Source organism: Chiloscyllium plagiosum, unplaced genomic scaffold (genome assembly GCF_037043375.1).
Source record: "Chiloscyllium plagiosum isolate Xiang-an unplaced genomic scaffold, Cpla_swu_hap1 HiC_scaffold_5, whole genome shotgun sequence".
Lineage (NCBI taxonomy): Eukaryota > Metazoa > Chordata > Chondrichthyes > Orectolobiformes > Hemiscylliidae > Chiloscyllium > Chiloscyllium plagiosum.
The window spans coordinates 118,345,825-118,362,248 of NW_028270143.1; the positions used below are offsets into that span (position 1 = coordinate 118,345,825).

The window sequence follows — 16,424 nt, forward strand, 5'->3', positions numbered from 1 at the left end:
TACGTCTCTCCATCGCCGCAGCCAATTCCTGTGAATCTGTCAGGTCCCCGGGGGGGTTCAGGAGAGGCTGCTGCTGCTGCAGTCTCTGGTGTGGTAAGTGCTGCAGGGGAGTGTCCTCCCTGCTGCTGTTTGCTTGTTCCTTTTACCTTTGGCATCCTTCCCACTCCCAAATATTAACAAATATATGTTCTGTAAGGTTTTAAACTAATAATTCCACCACATAGTTGGTCAGGGATGGCAAAAAACACCAGTATGCCTTGGCTCTTTGGCAGAGCTGTCCACAGCAGTTCTACAGAATTGCCACCATCTTGCTGAGTCCCCTACATATGCCTTCTAAACAACCCATTCAACTGGAGTGGTAACTTTGAGGGATCTATGGATATGGACCCCAAGATCCCTCTGTTCCTCCACACTGCCAAGAATCCTGCCTTTAACCCTGTATTCTGCATTCAAATTCAACCTTCCAAAATGAATCACTTCACACTTTTACAGGTTCAACTTCCATCTGCCACTTATCAGCCCAGTTCTGTATCCTGTCAAAGTCCTGTTGCAACCTACAACTGCCCTCCACACTATCCATCCAACCTTCATGTAATTGGCACACTTACTAACCCACCTTTCCACTTCCTCATCCAAGTCATTTACAAAAGTCACAAAGAGCAGAGATCCCAGAACAGATCTCTGCGGAACACCACTGGTCACCGAGCTCCAGGCTGAATACTTTCCATCTACTATCATCCTCCGTCTTCTTTGGGCCAGCCAATTCTGTATTCAGACTGCCAAATTTCCCTGTATCCCAAGCCTCCTTACTTTCTGAATGAGCCTAACATGGGGAACCTTATCAGACACCTTGCTAAAATCCATGTGCACCATATCCATAGCTGTACCTTCAATGTGTTTTGTCACATCCTCAAAGAATTCAATAAGACTTGTGAGGCATGACCAATCCCTCACAAAGCCATGCTGATTATCTCTAATCAAACTATGGTTTTCCAATTAATAATAAATCCTGTCTTTCAGAATCCTCTCCAATAATTTGCCCACCATAGACATAAGACTGACTGGTCTGTAATTCCCAGGATTATCCCTATTCCCTTTCTTGAACAAGGGAATAACATTTGACACCCTCCTATCATCTGGTACTACTCCAGTGGACAGTGAGGATGCAAAGATCATTATCAAAGACACCAGATTGTTTTTGTTAGATTAGATTAGATTACTTACATTGTGGAAACAGGTCCTTCAACCCAACAAGTCCACACCGACCCTCCGAAGAGCAACCCACCCAGACCCATTCCCCTACACTTACCCCTTCACCTAACAGTACAGGATCACTTCCCTCCGTTCCCATAGTAACCTTGGGTATATCATGTCTGGCTCAGGGGATTTATCTATCCTTATGTTTTTCAAAATTTTCAGTACACCCTCCATCTTAACATCAACCTGTTTGAGCATATCAGCCAGTTTCACATTGTCCTCACAAATGACTGTCCTCACAAATGACAAGATCCCTCTCAGTAGTGAATACTGAAGCAAAGCATTCATTAAGAACTTCCCCTACCTCCTCCGATTTCAGGCACAAGCTCCCTCCACTATCCTGGATTGGCCCTATCCTCGATCTGGCCATCCTCTTGTTCCTCATGTATGTGTAGAATGCCTTAGAGTTTTCCTTAATTCTACCTGCTAAAGCGGTAGTGATTGGAATGAGGGCCCAGTGACTATGTGATTCCTTGATCGGAATTATTAATTTGAGTCAATCAGGGCACCTAGGCTGACAGATATAAACAGGAGATTTACGTTCGAGCCAGGTGTCTCTGGAGAAGGAGCACGTGGTGTCTGCCAACACCCTTGAGCTGTTCAGGGAGAGGTGGGAATGGAGTGCTTTATTTCCCCCTTCAACTCCATTTTGATTTAATCCCTGCCCTCCCCCTTCACTGTTTGATCACGCAGTATTGAAGGGCACTGCTTGTCACTGGCCACTCGGGTGTTTCCTTTCTTCCTGGTAGTGGAAACTGAATAAAGATTCGTGCACCTTGTGTCTTTCACTGTGTCTCATACCTGCACACACAACATGGGTGCTGGGGGAAAAAAAAACACGGTAGTGTGGGGTTAAATAAAAACAGGAGATTTACGTTTGAGCCAGGTGTCTCTGGAGAAGGAGCACGTGGTGTCTGCCAACACCCTTGAGCTGTTCAGGGAGAGGTGGGAATGGAATGGAGTGCTTTATTTCCCCCTCTATCTACATTTTGATTTAATCCTGCTCTCCCCTTCACTGTTTGATCACGCAGCATTGCCCTTTGAGAAGGGCACTGCTTGTCACTGGCTGCTTGAGTATTTCCTTTCTTCCTGGTGGTGGAAACTGGATAAAGATGTGTACACCTGTTGTCTTTCACTGTGTCTCACACCTGCACACACACATGGATGCTGGGGAAAATATAAGCACTACTGCAGAAATAAATAAATAACTGAACAAACAAACAAACAGGAAATTTGTCAGAGCCTGGGTGTCCCTGGAGAAAGAGCACATGGTGTCCACCAACATCCTCAAGATTTTCAGGGAGAGGTGGGCACGGCAGGATGGAGTGTATTATTTCACCCTCTCTATTTTGATTTAATCCCTGCCCTCCCCTTCACGTTTGATCACACAGCATTGCCCTCTAAGAAGGGCACTGCTTGTCACTGGCCACTTGGGTGTTTCCTTTCTTCCTGGTGGTGGAAAAAAAACAGAAGATTCAGACAGTCTCCTCAATCTGGGGATTGGCTCTAAGCTGGCTGTTTAAAGCCCATATCCTGTGCACATGTAAGTAGAGTGTGATTTGGAGATAGGATACCAGCCTCTGTGCAGCTATTTCACTCTTATCGACATAGAAATAGTATAAGGGCAGGTAAAAATGGAGAGGGACAGAAAAAGGTGGCTTGGCTGAGGCATTAAATGAATACTTAGTGACTGTCTTTACCAAAGAAGATCATGTAATCATGAGGTAAATTGGACACAAGAAAGTTTCAAAACTGATGAGGAGGAAGTAATGGATAGGTTCTTTGTAGAGCACAAACATACAACATTACAGCGCAGTACAGGCCCTTTGGCCCTCGATGTTGCACCGAACTGTGAAACCAATCTGAAGCCCATCTAACCTACACTATTCCATTCTCATTGATCTACCTATCCAATGACCATTTAAATATCCTTAACGTTGGCAAGTCTACTATTGTTGCAGGCAGTGTGTTCCACACCCCTACTGCTCTCCGAGTAAGGAAACTACCTCTGACACCTGTCCTATATCTATCATCCCTCAATTTAAAGGCTTGTCCCCTCGTGCTAGCCATTGCCATCCGAGGAAAAAGGCTCTCACTGTCCAACCTATCTAAACCCTCTGATTATCTTATATGTATCAATTAAGTAACCTCTCAACCTTCTTCTCTCTAACGATTTGTATTTAATGTGACAAGGCACCAGGATCAGAAATATCCAAGAATACTAGGGGAAGTGGGCATAGAAATTGTTGAGACATTGGCCATAATCTTCCAGTCTTCCTCTGACATTTGAGCTAGCGAATTGCAAAAATTCTGAAAGATATTTGAAAAAGTGCCACACAATAGATTGTTGAGCAATACGGGATAAAAGGAATGTTCACAACATGGTTATGAAACTGGCTGAATGACAGTAAACAGAAAATGGTGGCGAATGGATGCTTTTCATGCTGGAGGAAGAGTTGTAATGGAGTTTCCCCAGGGGTCAGTGATAATGACCCAAAATATTCCTGTCATTTACTAATAATCTACAGCTGGTGTTCAGGGCATATTTTCAAAAGCTCTACATGATACAAAACTGAGAAGGAACATAATCTGGGTGAAGCAGAATGTAAACTTCAAAAGGACATACACAGGTTGGTGGAATGGGCAGACCTGTGACAGATAAGATTTAACACAGGGAAGTGTGAAGTGAACATTCTGATAGGAAGAATGTAGAGAGCTGTAGTGCAATTCTAAAGGGGGTGCAGGAACAGAGGGACTTGGATACGTTTGCGCAAAATCATTGAAGGTGGCTGGACAACTTGAAAGCATGGTTAATAAAGCACACAGTTTCCTTTACCAATACTAAAGGATTAAGAATCAGAGGGGGAGGTGACGGCCTAGTGGTATTATCGCTGGGACTGTTAATCTGGAGACCCAGATAATGTTGTAGACACCCTGGTTCAAATTCCGCCACAGCAGATGGTGGAATTTGAATTCAGTAAATATCTGGACCACATGAATATGACCACAAATCCATTCCCAATTGTCAGGAAATACCCACCTGGTTTGCTGCTGCCCTTCAGGGAAGGAAACTGCCATCCAACCTAGTTTGGCCTACATGTGACTCTATACCCACAGCAATGTGGTTGATTCTTAACTTCCCTCTGGGCAATAAATGCTGCCTAGTTAGTGATGCCCTCAACCCATGAATGAAGAATAAAAAGAGGTTATAGACTTAGGGCCTGCAATTCCTTGCCTGAGAATGCCTTCAATCAAGGCATTCAGGAGGAAATTTTGATTATTATCTGAAAAGGAAGATTGGACAGGGATACAAGGTCAAGGTGGGATGATAGCATTTAGTGACCTGGCCTTTCAGAAAGCTAGAACAGACATGAACATAACAATATACAAATTAGGAGCAGGAACAAACTATTCAGCAATTCTGGGTCCTCTGCCATTCAATATTAGAATAGTTAGGTAATTTAGATAAATGTGAGGTGCTGCATTTTGGGAAAGCAAATCTCAACAGGACTTATACACTTAATGGTAAGGTCCTAGGGAGAGTTGCTGAACAAAGAGACCTTGGAGTGCAGATTTATAGCTCCTTGAAAGTGGAGCTGCAGATAGACAGGATAGTGAAGGTGTTTGGTGTGCTTTCCTTTATCGGTCAGAGTATTGAATACAGGAGTTGGGAGGTCATGTTGCGGCTGTACAGGACACTAGTGAGGCCACCTTTGGAATATTGCATGCAATTTTGGTCTCCTTCCTATCAGAAGGAATGTTGTGAAACTTGAAGGGATTCAGAAAAGATTTACAAGGATGTTGCCAGGGTTGAAGGATTTGAGCTATAAGGAGAGGTTGAATAGGCTAGGGCTGTTTTGACTGGAGCATCGGAGGCTGAGGGGTGATCTTATGGAGGTATATAAAATCATAAGGGCCTGGATAGGATAAATAGACAAAGTCTTTTCCCTGGGGTGGGGTGAGTCCAGAATGAGAGATTGAGAGGGGAAAGATATAAAAGAGACCTTTGGGGCAACTTTTTCACACAAACGGTGGTACGTGTAGGAATAAGCTACCAGAGGAAGTGGTAGAGGCTAGTACAATTGCAATATTTATGAGGCATTTGGATGGGTATATGAATAGGAAGGGTTTGGAGCAATATGGGCAATATGGTGCTGGCAAGTGGGACTAGATTGGGCTGGGATATCTGGTCATCATAGACGAGTTGGGCCAAAGGGTCTGTTTCCATGCTATACATCTCTATGACTCTATGACTGGTGTGGACATGTTGGGCCGAAGTCTGTGCTGTAGATCTTTATGACCCCAAAACTCAATAAGATCCAGCAATGTTGTGGGGATGTTGGTTCAAATCCGGCCATGACAAATCGTGGAATTTGAATGCAATATAAAATTGAATTAAGATGACCAAGATGATGACCATGAATCTGTTGTCAATTGTTTGAAAATCCCATCTGGTTCACTATTGTCCTTTAGGGAAGGAAACTGCCATCTTTACCTGGACTGGTGTACATGAGACTCCAGACCCCCAACAATGTGGTTGACTCTTAACTGGTTTTCAGGATTAGTGACCGGCAGGTGATGCTGGCTTAGCCACTAATGCCCACATCCCATGAATGAATAAAAAGCATTTCTTTCAATGACCTGGCATGGGAATGGTGGGCCAATTGGTCTTCTCCTATGTCATATCACACTACAAATTTTCAGAGTGTTCTGCTCTTATATGCTACACAAAAGAGAGACAAAGGGAAATGATACAATATTCAGTGGCATCATTGCAGTTCATCAAAAGAGTTAATCGTTATGGAGAAACAATATATCAAATATATGAGACAGCATTTCCTTCGAGCTCATTTCAATCATTGACCAACATAAGTCAGATGGGCCAAATAGCCTCCCTGAATGCCTTATGATTCTCTGATTTTTAATCATGTGCATTAATGGGGCAGAATCCCGGCAGGAATTATAACTCCAGGGGCAGCATGGTGGCTCAGTGGTTAGCACTGCTGCCTCACAGCACCAGGGTTCCAGGTTCGATTCCAGCCTCGGGCAACTGTCTGTGTGGAGTTTGCACATTCTCCCCATGCCTGCGTAGGTTTCCTCCAGGTGCTCCGGTTTCTTCCCACTGTCCAAAAATGTGCAGGTCAGGCGAATTGGCCATGGGAAATTACCCCTAGTGTTAGGTGCATTTGTCAGAGGGAAATGGGTCTGGGTGGGTTGCTCTTCGGAGGGGCAGTGTGGACTTGTTGGGCCAAAGGGCCTGTTTCCACACTGTAAGGAATCTAAAAAAAAGATTTTCCAGGATGTGGCAAAGGAACTTTCAAATTAATGTAGGTAACAGCACAGAACCAGACACCATTGACCAAATGGCCTCATTCTTTGCCATAGTCTCCGAAATTCTAAATGAACAATTACAACTGAGAAATCCTGGATAATTTATGGAAATCAGTCTCTAAAATCCTCACGTGCTCAAGGATGCTGGAGTGGATTCAGTAACCACAAGATAATATCATCTGATCAGAAAAGTTAAATCTATCTCTTTAACCAGTTAATAACCTGACCGAATAGAATAGAAACAACATATTATTGGCGCTACAGCCTACCAAAGTGATGGACTCGACTTCAGCCATCCTTCACACTGAGAGATTAGCTCCTTTTGCTTGTCTCCACCAAATCCTGCCGTTAGAAAAACAAAAGGAAAAAGAAAAAATAATAAACAGTGACAGTGGCTATGACTAATACTAAACAAAAAACGTTACAGTATTTGCGTAAAGTAGAAAGCATGTTCTATAACTAGGCTCCCGCACACTGCCTCTTGCCTGCAATGCGCTGAACCAGCTGCAGCTTCTCTCTGTTGCTAATCAGCTGCTTGTTGCTACACAACAGGACGCGGGGTGACGTCGCTCATTGGCTAAGGGCAGGGCACTGGACGGAGAGGGAGAGAGGTGATTGGTCGACAGCGAAGAATTGGACAGAGAACGTGGGAATCGACTGATGGGCCAATAGGAGAACGTCTGTTAGGGAGCGGTTCTGAGTGGTCCCAGAACCAGAGGGTTAAGCCAAGATCAAGCAAATGATTGGTCCATAGCTGGAACAATGGACCAATTGAAGAACATCAGACGGAGAGGGTACCTAATTGGTCTATAATTGATTTGGACCAAAATAAAGAAAATGATCAGTCAAGAGGTAACACTAGCCAGCGAGGTATAGTGATTGGTGTATAACCAGAGGTTGGGACAGAGGGTGAGAGAATGACTGACCCAATGGATCTGTAACCTGAAATTGGACAGAGATGGAACAGAATAGTTGGCCATTTGTGGAACGTGGTACAGAAGAAGAATCTGTTTGGTTTATAATTGGGGTTTGGAGAAGATCAAGGGAATAATGTACCAATAGACAAACACCAGACAGGAAGAGCCACCTGATTGGTCTATAACAAGAAGGTTAGACAGAGAGCAAGAGAATGATTAGGCTATGGAAGGACAGTAGAAATATTTGAGGAGAATGATTGGTCCATGGCAGAGTGATTAACAGAGCTTCCGAAGGGCCTTTGGCACAGTTAAAGCATTCCAGAAGACTCTGGGTTTGAGTTCCACCACTGGACTTCTTGGCCATCCATTCAAAAGTCCAAAAGTAAGCTTAAGGTATAGTAGTGCAGTTCGGCCATGTGGAAAATCTATATTGTGAAATGTGGAGGCATGGTCACTTTACGTAAACTAAATGAACACGTGCAGAAAGTATTTACAACTGCTGAAACTTGAGCTCGAGATTTCAGAATTTGTGTCATGTCTGGAGTTGCTGTGCAATATCCAAGAGGCTGAGAACTATGTAAACAGTACAGTTAAAGGTGTGGTCACATCACAAATTTATGAGCATGCCGGCATGTAAAGAATAGGTGACTGCCAACTGATCTAGAGCTACCAGGTAGGTAATGCAGGGGTCCCCTGAGCCTACCTGGGATTTCATTTTGGATACTGGTGAGGGTGATGGTTCCTCAGAGAAAAGTAACAATGCCAGGTCTGTGACACTATGAGTGGCTACACTGATAGGTGGGGGGGAAGGCAGTGGCAGGAAGAATAGTGGAGGGCAATAATGAAAGGAGATTGAATCAGGGAACAGGCAGGCATTTCTGTGGCTCTAGGTGTGACTCCAGGATGGTATGTCGGAGTATCACTAATATTCCTGTCAGGATATTTGTTGGTGCAGTTGGGGAGGGTTTAAACCAGCTTGCTAGGTGGAAGAGACCCTGAAAGGATTGAATACGGGAGCAAAGATATCTACCTTTAATCTGTGGAGTAAGAAACAGAGTTAATGATTCAAATCTACCTTCAGAACAAGCCAAACCAGAATCATTCTGGTGAACTTCATTTCACTCCCTCTATAGTAAGAGTGAGAGAGTTTCTTAGTGGTGTAGTGGTGACAAAATTATTGTAAAATTTCTGAAGAACAGGACTGAACAACACTTAGGCTGGGATTGGTCAGGCACAGTCAGCACAGATTTGTTGAAGGAATATTCTGTCTGACTAGTTTAATTGAGTTTTTTGAATAAGTGAGTAAATATATTGACAAGGGTAGTGCAATTGATATGGTTTACATGGACTTCAGAAAGGCCTTTGACAAGGTCCCACATGAAAAGCTGGTTCAAAAGGTATCCAAGGCAAGTTGGCAAATTGGATTCAAAATTAGATTGCAAATAGGAGGCAAAGGGTGATGGTGGAGGGTTGTTTTTGTAATTGGAAGCTTATGACCAGCAGTGTACCACAGAGATCGGTGCTGGGACCCTTGCTGTTTGTTATTTACATTAATAACTCGGATGTGAATGTAGAAGATATAATTAATAACTTTGCAGATGGCATGAAAATTGATGGTGTTGCTGATAATGAGGAGGATTGTCTCAGGTTACAATCTGATAGTAATCAACTGGTAAATTGGGCAGAACAATAGCAGATGAACCTCCGGGTGCTCCGGTTTCCTCCCACAGTCCAAAGATGTGCGGGTCAGGTGAATTGGCCATGCTAAATTGCCCGTAGTGTTAGGTTAAAGGGGTAGATGTAGGGGTATGGGTGGGTTGCGCTTCGGCGGGTCGGTGTGGACTTGTTGGGCCGAAGGGCCTGTTTCCACACTGTAAGTAATCTAATCTAAGTAATCTAATCTAATCTAAGTGTGAGGTGATACATTTTGGGAGGTCTAAAAAGGGAAGGATATACACAACAATGGTAGGTCCTTAGAGTACTGAGGAACAGTGCGACCACACGAATCCATAGATCCCTGAAGGTGTCAACATAGGTAGGCAGAGTGGTGACTTGAGGCAAATGGGATGCTTGCCTTCATTAACTGAGGCACAGAATATAGGAGCAAGGAAGTCTTGTTACAACTTTATGAACATTTTAGGTTACAGATAAAATACCTTGTTGTGTTCTGGTTGCCACATTATTGGAAGGATGTGGTTGCACTGAAGAGGATACAGAGGAAATTCACCAGGATATTGCCTGGGTTGAAAAGTCTTGGTTGTGAGGAGAGACTGAATAGACTGGGTTTGTTTTTCTTGGAGCAGAAGAGGCTGAGGGGGTGGTGGGGAGTCTGATTGAGGTATGCAAAATGATGAGAAGCATAAGCAGAATAAATTGCGAGAATATCTTGTCCATGACAGTCATATCTAAAACCAGAGGGCACAAATTTAAGGTAATGAGTAACTTCTTTAGAGGAGATCTGAGGAAGGTATATATGTGTATGTGCTGCCTGAGGGGGTGGTGGAGGTAAGTACTCTTACAACATTTAAGAAGCACCTGGGAGAGCACTTAAAATATCAGCGCGTAGTTGGCTATGGAGCAAGTGCAGGTAAATGGGATTTGTGTAGTTTGATATTTGTTGGTCAGTATAGACATGGTGGGCTGAAGAGCTTATTTCTATACTGTTTGACTTTATAACTCAAAAGTCCTCAACCATCCCTCATAAGACAGGTCCTTCGTACTTGGGGTCATTCTTTTGAATATCCAGCTGTCAGCCCCTCTTCCATGCTATTCCCCGGCCCCGTCCCTGCACGAAGTTTCTCTTTTTAAGGGCTCATTTTTTTGAAGCTGCCATTTAATCTGCCTCCACTCTACATTCCAGATGTGTGTTCCAGATTCCAGTCACAGAACAAAAACTTAGTTCCTTATGTCAAAAATAACACGACATCGGGTTATAGTCCAACAGGTTCATTTGAAACTGTAAGCTTTCAGAGCCCCTGCTCCTTCCTCAGGCGGCGAGTGAGAGAGAATACATCAGATGCAGAAACTATAGTAAAAGATCAAAGAGTCAAACTACTTCTACAAATTTATTGAACAAACCTAACTAGCTATTTATCCATTAGAATTGGGGTGTGGGTTTCAACTGATTAATATATAAATCCCTGCCCCAAGACAACTTCAGGTTTTATCAGAATAAAAGTGACACCCTTGGGTCAGACAATGTCTATTGTCACATTCACTTGAAATTGATACTCTGGTTCTTGAACCTTCTGCTAAAAATTTCACACAAGTGATGGAAGATAATGAGAAAGGGACCCATATAAAGAATGGCCATTTGGAAAAGTGAAAAGAAAGAAGAGCTTGGGTATTGTCAGAGCTTATCATTGTGCACTCACCAGGACAATTTTCAAGAATACAAATTTATGGGGAAAACTAATGTTTATACTGCATGAGAGGAGTGTATTGGGTTGGTTGGCATGAAGAATGCACCCCTTAATGTGATTGAAAGCCATCTCTTGGGTTTACCTGAATTTTAAATTTTAAATCTGGCAGGCTGACTCTGGCAAAGTCAATAAGTTTGGCACCTATTCTGTTGAGCTGAAGCATGTTGAGTTAGAGGGCAGCATGGTGGCTCAGTGGTTAGCCCTACTGCCTTACAAGACCAGGGACCTGGGTTCAATTCCAGCGTCAGGTGACTATCTGTGCGGAATTTGCACATTCTCCCCGTGTCTACGTGGGTTTCCTCTAGAATTCCAAAGATGCGTAGGTTAGGTGGATTGACCATGCTAAATTACCCATGATTTGGAGGTGCTGGTGTTATATTGGGGTAGACAAAGTTAAAAATCACACAACTCCGGGTTAAAGTCCAACAGGTTTATTTGGAAACATAGCTTTCAAAGCACTGCTCCTTCATCAGGTGGTTATGGAACAGAATCATAACACACAGAATTTATGGCAACAGGATTGCAGTTTAAACAAATTTAGCTTACGTCTTTAATCATTTAGATTGATCATGTTAGTTTCAGTTCCTTCATATGTAAATTCCAGAACTTTTTTAAAGTTACATTCTAAAGATAACTTTTAACAATAGGTGCCATCTCAGCTCAGGTAATGCATTGAAGGTGTGAAGTTAAAGTCTGTCTGTGTCCCAATGTTAAGTCAGACTGATTCTATTTCTAAAGTGGGATTTACAGAATCTTATATGCAGTTTTTGAGCAAAATAAAATGAAATTCTGCAAGTAAAATTCACCCCACAACTTATATGTGTGTTTGTGTGTGACTAGTGGAGACCAAGTGATTGTGTGCATGTGGCTGTGTGTGTGGGGGTGTGAGTGTCTGTGAGAGAGTGTATGAGTGTCATGGGGTATAACTCTGTGAAAGGGTATGAGGGACGGCTTGTGTATGAGAGAAGGTCTGCGTGAGTGTGTGGGTCGGTAGGAGTTTGCGTGTGTGAGAAAGAGTGTATCGTGCAGTGGGCTCACCTGTAGTGTCACATGAATCAAAAGTCCCGGTTGAGGCTATCCCCATGGGTACTGAACAATCCAGGTTTGTTCAATATATCATTTCAGTTGCATGACAGTGTAATCTTTTGCTATAAATTCTGTGTCTTATGATCTTACACTCCACAACCACCTGATGAAGTTAAATAATCACACAACACCAGGTTATAGTCCAACAGGTTTATTTGGAAGCACTAGCTTTCAGAGAACTGCTCCTTCATCAGGTGGCTTTGGAGTATACGATTGTTACACAGAATTTATAGCAAAAGTTTACAGTGTAATGTAACTGATGGGCACCTGGAAGTACTCAAGGATGCCCTCATAAGAACGGGGTACGATGCTCAACCCATCAACCGTCAGTTCCAACGTGCCTCAGCAAGGAACCGTAATGACCTCCTCAGGAGACAGACACGAGCTGCAACCAACAGGGTACCCTTCGTTGTTCAGTACTTCCCTGGAGCTGAAAAACTACGCCATGTTCTTCGCAGCCTGTAACACATTATCAATGAGGATGAGCACCTCACCAAGACCTTCCTCACGCTTCCGCTGCTTGCTTTTAAACAACCACCAAACCTCAAACAGATCATTGTTCATAGAAAACTGCCCGGCTTTCAGGACAACACCATACAACCTTGTTATGGTAGACACTGCAAGACGTGTCAGAGTGTGGACATAGATACCACCATTACACGTGGGGACACCTCCCACCATGTACATGGCAGGTACTTACACGACTCAGCCAACATTGTCTATCTCATACGCTGCAGGTAAGGATGCCCTGAGGCATGGTACATTGGCAAGACCAAGCAGAGGCTAAAGCAACAGATGAATAGACACCGCACAACAATCAACAGACAGGAGTGTTCCCTCCCAGTCGGAGAACACTTCAGTGGTCCAGGACATTCGACCTCGGACCTTCGGGTGACCGTCCTGAAAGGCGGACTTCGGGACAGGCAACAACAAAAAGTGGCCGAGCAGAGGCTGATAACCAAGTTTGGTACCAATGAGGATGGCCTCAACCGGGACCTTGGGTTCATGTCACACTACAGGTGACTCCACTGCACTATACACACACACAGATAGATGCACACACACTCACTCCTACACACAGTCATTCCTGCACACACACATACACACACTCTCGTACACACACCACACATAGCCACTCCTACACACACACTCGTACACACTCCTATAGACACACTCACTCACTTCCTTTCTCATACGTTCACACATACACTCCCACACTCTCACACACACACCCTCTCACAGACTTATATCCCTTTACACTTAGCCATAACACACTCTCTCACCGACACCCATAACCTCACCTACGGGGCACACATACACATATAAGTTTGTGGGGTGAATCTATATTTTCGAAATTACATTTTACTTTGCTCAAAAACTGCATGATTCCATGTAAGATACTGTAAACCAAAAGAGAAAATGCTGGAAAATCTCAGTAGGTCTGGCAGCATCTGTAAGGAGAGAAAAAAGCTGACGTTTCGAGTCTAACTGACCCTTTGTCAAAGATTCTGTAAATCCGTTTTTTAGATTAGAATCAGTCCGAACATTGTGGCACAGACAGCCTCACACGGAAGCTCACACCTTCAATGCACTACCTGGGCCAACATGACACCAATTGTTAAAGTTCATTTGAGCATGTAACTTTTTAAAAAGTTCTGGGATTTACATGGTAATTCTAAAAGATGAGAGGCACACCAAACAATCCAGGTCTTTTTCAATAAATAATTTCAGTTACATCACTTTTGCTATAAATTCTGCGTCTTACAATCCGATAGTTCACAACCACCTGATGAAGGAGCAGCGCTCCGAAAGCTAGTGCTTCCAATTAAACTATAACCTGGTTGGACTATAACCTGGACTATGTCATTTTTAACTTTGTCTCAAGTCACTTGCGGGGAGTGAATTGGGCGACATTGCTGCAGTCCAGCGGAAGGGGGCGATATTTCCAGACACCAGCGGCAGCAGACGATGTTTCCGGAGTCCGGCGGAAGGGGGCGATGTTTCCGGAGTCCGGCGGAAGGGGGCGATGTTTCCGGAGTCCGGCGGAAGGGGGCGATGTTTCCGGAGTCCGGCGGAAGGGGGCGATGTGTCCGGAGTCCGGCGGAAGGGGGCGATGTTTCCGGAGACCAGCGGAAGGGGGCGATGTGTCCGGAGTCCGGCGGAAGGGGGCGATGTTTCCGGAGTCCGGCGGAAGGGGGCGATGTTTCCGGAGTCCGGCGGAAGGGGGCGAGGCTCCCCGGAGGCTGAAGGTTCGGAGCGGAGGGGCACCGAGTCCGAGGATGGGAGGCTCCCAGAGCAGCGGCAGCGAGGGCTACCATGTCTATGGGGTGGGTAGAGGCCGGGGTCGGTAGTTCGCGTTCACTCCGGTGGGGCCGGTGCATCAGGAAATTCCATTGTGTATGTGGCCGGGAGGCCCTGTCCCATCCCCCGCGGGGCCCAGTCCCTGTCCCATCCCCCGGGGGGCCCTGTCCCTGTCCCATCCCCCGGGGGGCCCTGTCCCTGTCCCATCCCCCGGGGGGCCCTGTCCCTCTCCCATCCCCCGTGCGGCCCAGTCCCTGTCCCATCCCCCGGGGGGCCCCTGTCCCTGTCCCATCCCCGGGGGTCCCTGTCCCATCCCCGGGGGTCCCTGTCCCTGTCCCATCCCCGGGGGTCCCTGTCCCATCCCCCGGGGGGCCCAGTCCCTGTCCCTGTCCGGGGCCCTGTCCCTGTCCCATCCCCCAGGGGGCCCAGTCCCTGTCCCTGTCCGGGGCCCAGTCCCTGTCCCTGTCCCATCCCCCGGGATGCCCTGTCCCTGTCCCAGTCCCATCCCCCGTGGGGCCCAATCCCTGTCCCTGTCCCCGTCCTCTCCCATCCCCCGCGGGGCCCTGTCCCAGTCCCATCCCGGGGGGCCCTGTCCCTGTCCCATCCCCCGGGGGGCCCCTGTCCCTGTCCCATCCCGGGGGGCCCTGTCCCTGTCCCATCCCCCAGGGGGCCCCAGTCCCATCCCGGGGGGCCCCTGTCCCAGTCCCATCCCGGGGGGCCCTGTCCCTGTCCCATCCCCCGGGGGGCCCTGTCCCATCCCCCAGGGGGCCCTGTCCCTGTCCCAGTCCCATCCCGGGGGTCCCTGGCCCTGTCCCTGTCCCATCCCCCGCGGGGCCCTGTCCCAGTCCCCAGGGGGCCCTGTCCCTGTCCCTGTCCCTGTCCCATCCCCCGGGGGGCCCAGTCCCTGTCCCTGTCCCTGTCCCTGTCCCAGTCCCATCCCCCGGGGGGCCCTGTCTCAGTCCCCGGGTGGCCCTGTCCCAGTCCCCGGGGGGCCCTGTCCCTGTCCCAGTCCCATCCCCCGGGGGGCCCTGTCCCAGTCCCATCCCCGGGGGGCCCTGTCCCTCTCCCAGTCCCATCCCCCGTGCGGCCCAGTCCCTGTCCCATCCCCCGGGGGGCCCCTGTTCCTGTCCCTGTCCCATCCCCCGGGGTCCCTGTCCCATCCCCCGGGGGGCCCAGTCCCTGTCCCTGTCCGGGGCCCAGTCCCTGTCCCTGTCCCATCCCCCGGGGGGCCCAGTCCCATCCCCCGGGGGGCCCAGTCCCTGTCCCTGTCCGGGGCCCAGTCCCTGTCCCTGTCCCATCCCCCGGGATGCCCTGTCCCTGTCCCAGTCCCATCCCCCGTGGGGCCCAGTCCCTGTCCCTGTCCCGTCCCATCCCCCGGGGGGCCCAGTCCCTGTCCCTGTCCCGTCCCATCCCCTGGGGGGGCCCTGTCCCCGTCCTCTCCCATCCCCGGGGGGCCCTGTCCCTCTCCCATCCCATCCCCCAGGGGGCCCTGGCCCTGTCCCTTGAGACCCGGCGCCGGTCAGAAGTGACCGAGCTGCCCCTGGGATCTTGTTGCTATCCTCCAGTTAGAAACATAACAACACGCCCTCACCTGTCCTCGTTATTTAATCTCTTCACATTTATCCCTTTCATGAGATTGCTTCGTGGGTTAACTCCTAAAGAATCCTTCCTTTTATTTTTTTTTCCCCTTCTAAATTAAAACGAGTCCCGCTCCAAAATGCACACTTAAACTCCTTAAGTGGCACAAACGATTACTTCCTGAGTGCATTCATTTAAGGGCTGATAACTTCACACAGACTGTATGATATTTTGTTTGTTATACACACGTTCACTTTGAGATAAAGTTAAGATTTAAATGATTGTTGGTTTGATTGGATCTGGTAGATTTTACAGTGTTCCATTGCTTTGCATGGGGGCGACAGATCCACAGAAACTTCCAATGTTGAGGTCTAGAGGATTGCTGATGTGGCATCTCCTGTTTAAAAAAATGTTACGTTTTGTCAGGTAACTATTCAGAAGTTTGTCTGTGTCTGTAAAACTTTAGAATCCATAATTCAAGGTGAAACCAGTCAGCATCTGGAAATGTGCGGGTTAATTGATACAGTCAGCA

The 16,424-nt window shown here is 46.8% G+C and overlaps 2 protein-coding genes across 3 annotated transcripts in view; one reads left to right on the top strand and one right to left on the bottom strand.

Moving 5' to 3' along the window:
* The window catches only part of ttc21a (tetratricopeptide repeat domain 21A), a 137,036-nt gene extending 130,014 nt beyond the window's left edge, over nt 1–7,022 (bottom strand). Inside the window, exon 1 of the mRNA XM_087987769.1 lies at nt 6,858–7,022. Coding sequence (XP_087843895.1) covers nt 6,858–6,884 — 27 coding nt within the window. The 5' untranslated portion in view covers nt 6,885–7,022. The remainder of the gene's footprint in view (nt 1–6,857) is intronic.
* A 7,222-nt stretch (nt 7,023–14,244) lies between these two features.
* gorasp1b (golgi reassembly stacking protein 1b) overlaps nt 14,245–16,424 on the top strand; it is a 37,754-nt gene continuing 35,574 nt past the window's right edge. The window contains exon 1 of one of the 2 annotated variants that reach the window (XM_087987582.1): nt 14,245–14,340. In XM_087987582.1, coding sequence (XP_087843708.1) covers nt 14,293–14,340 — 48 coding nt within the window. In that variant the 5' untranslated portion in view covers nt 14,245–14,292. The remainder of the gene's footprint in view (nt 14,341–16,424) is intronic. The other variant, XM_043690774.2, reaches the window with a different exon arrangement.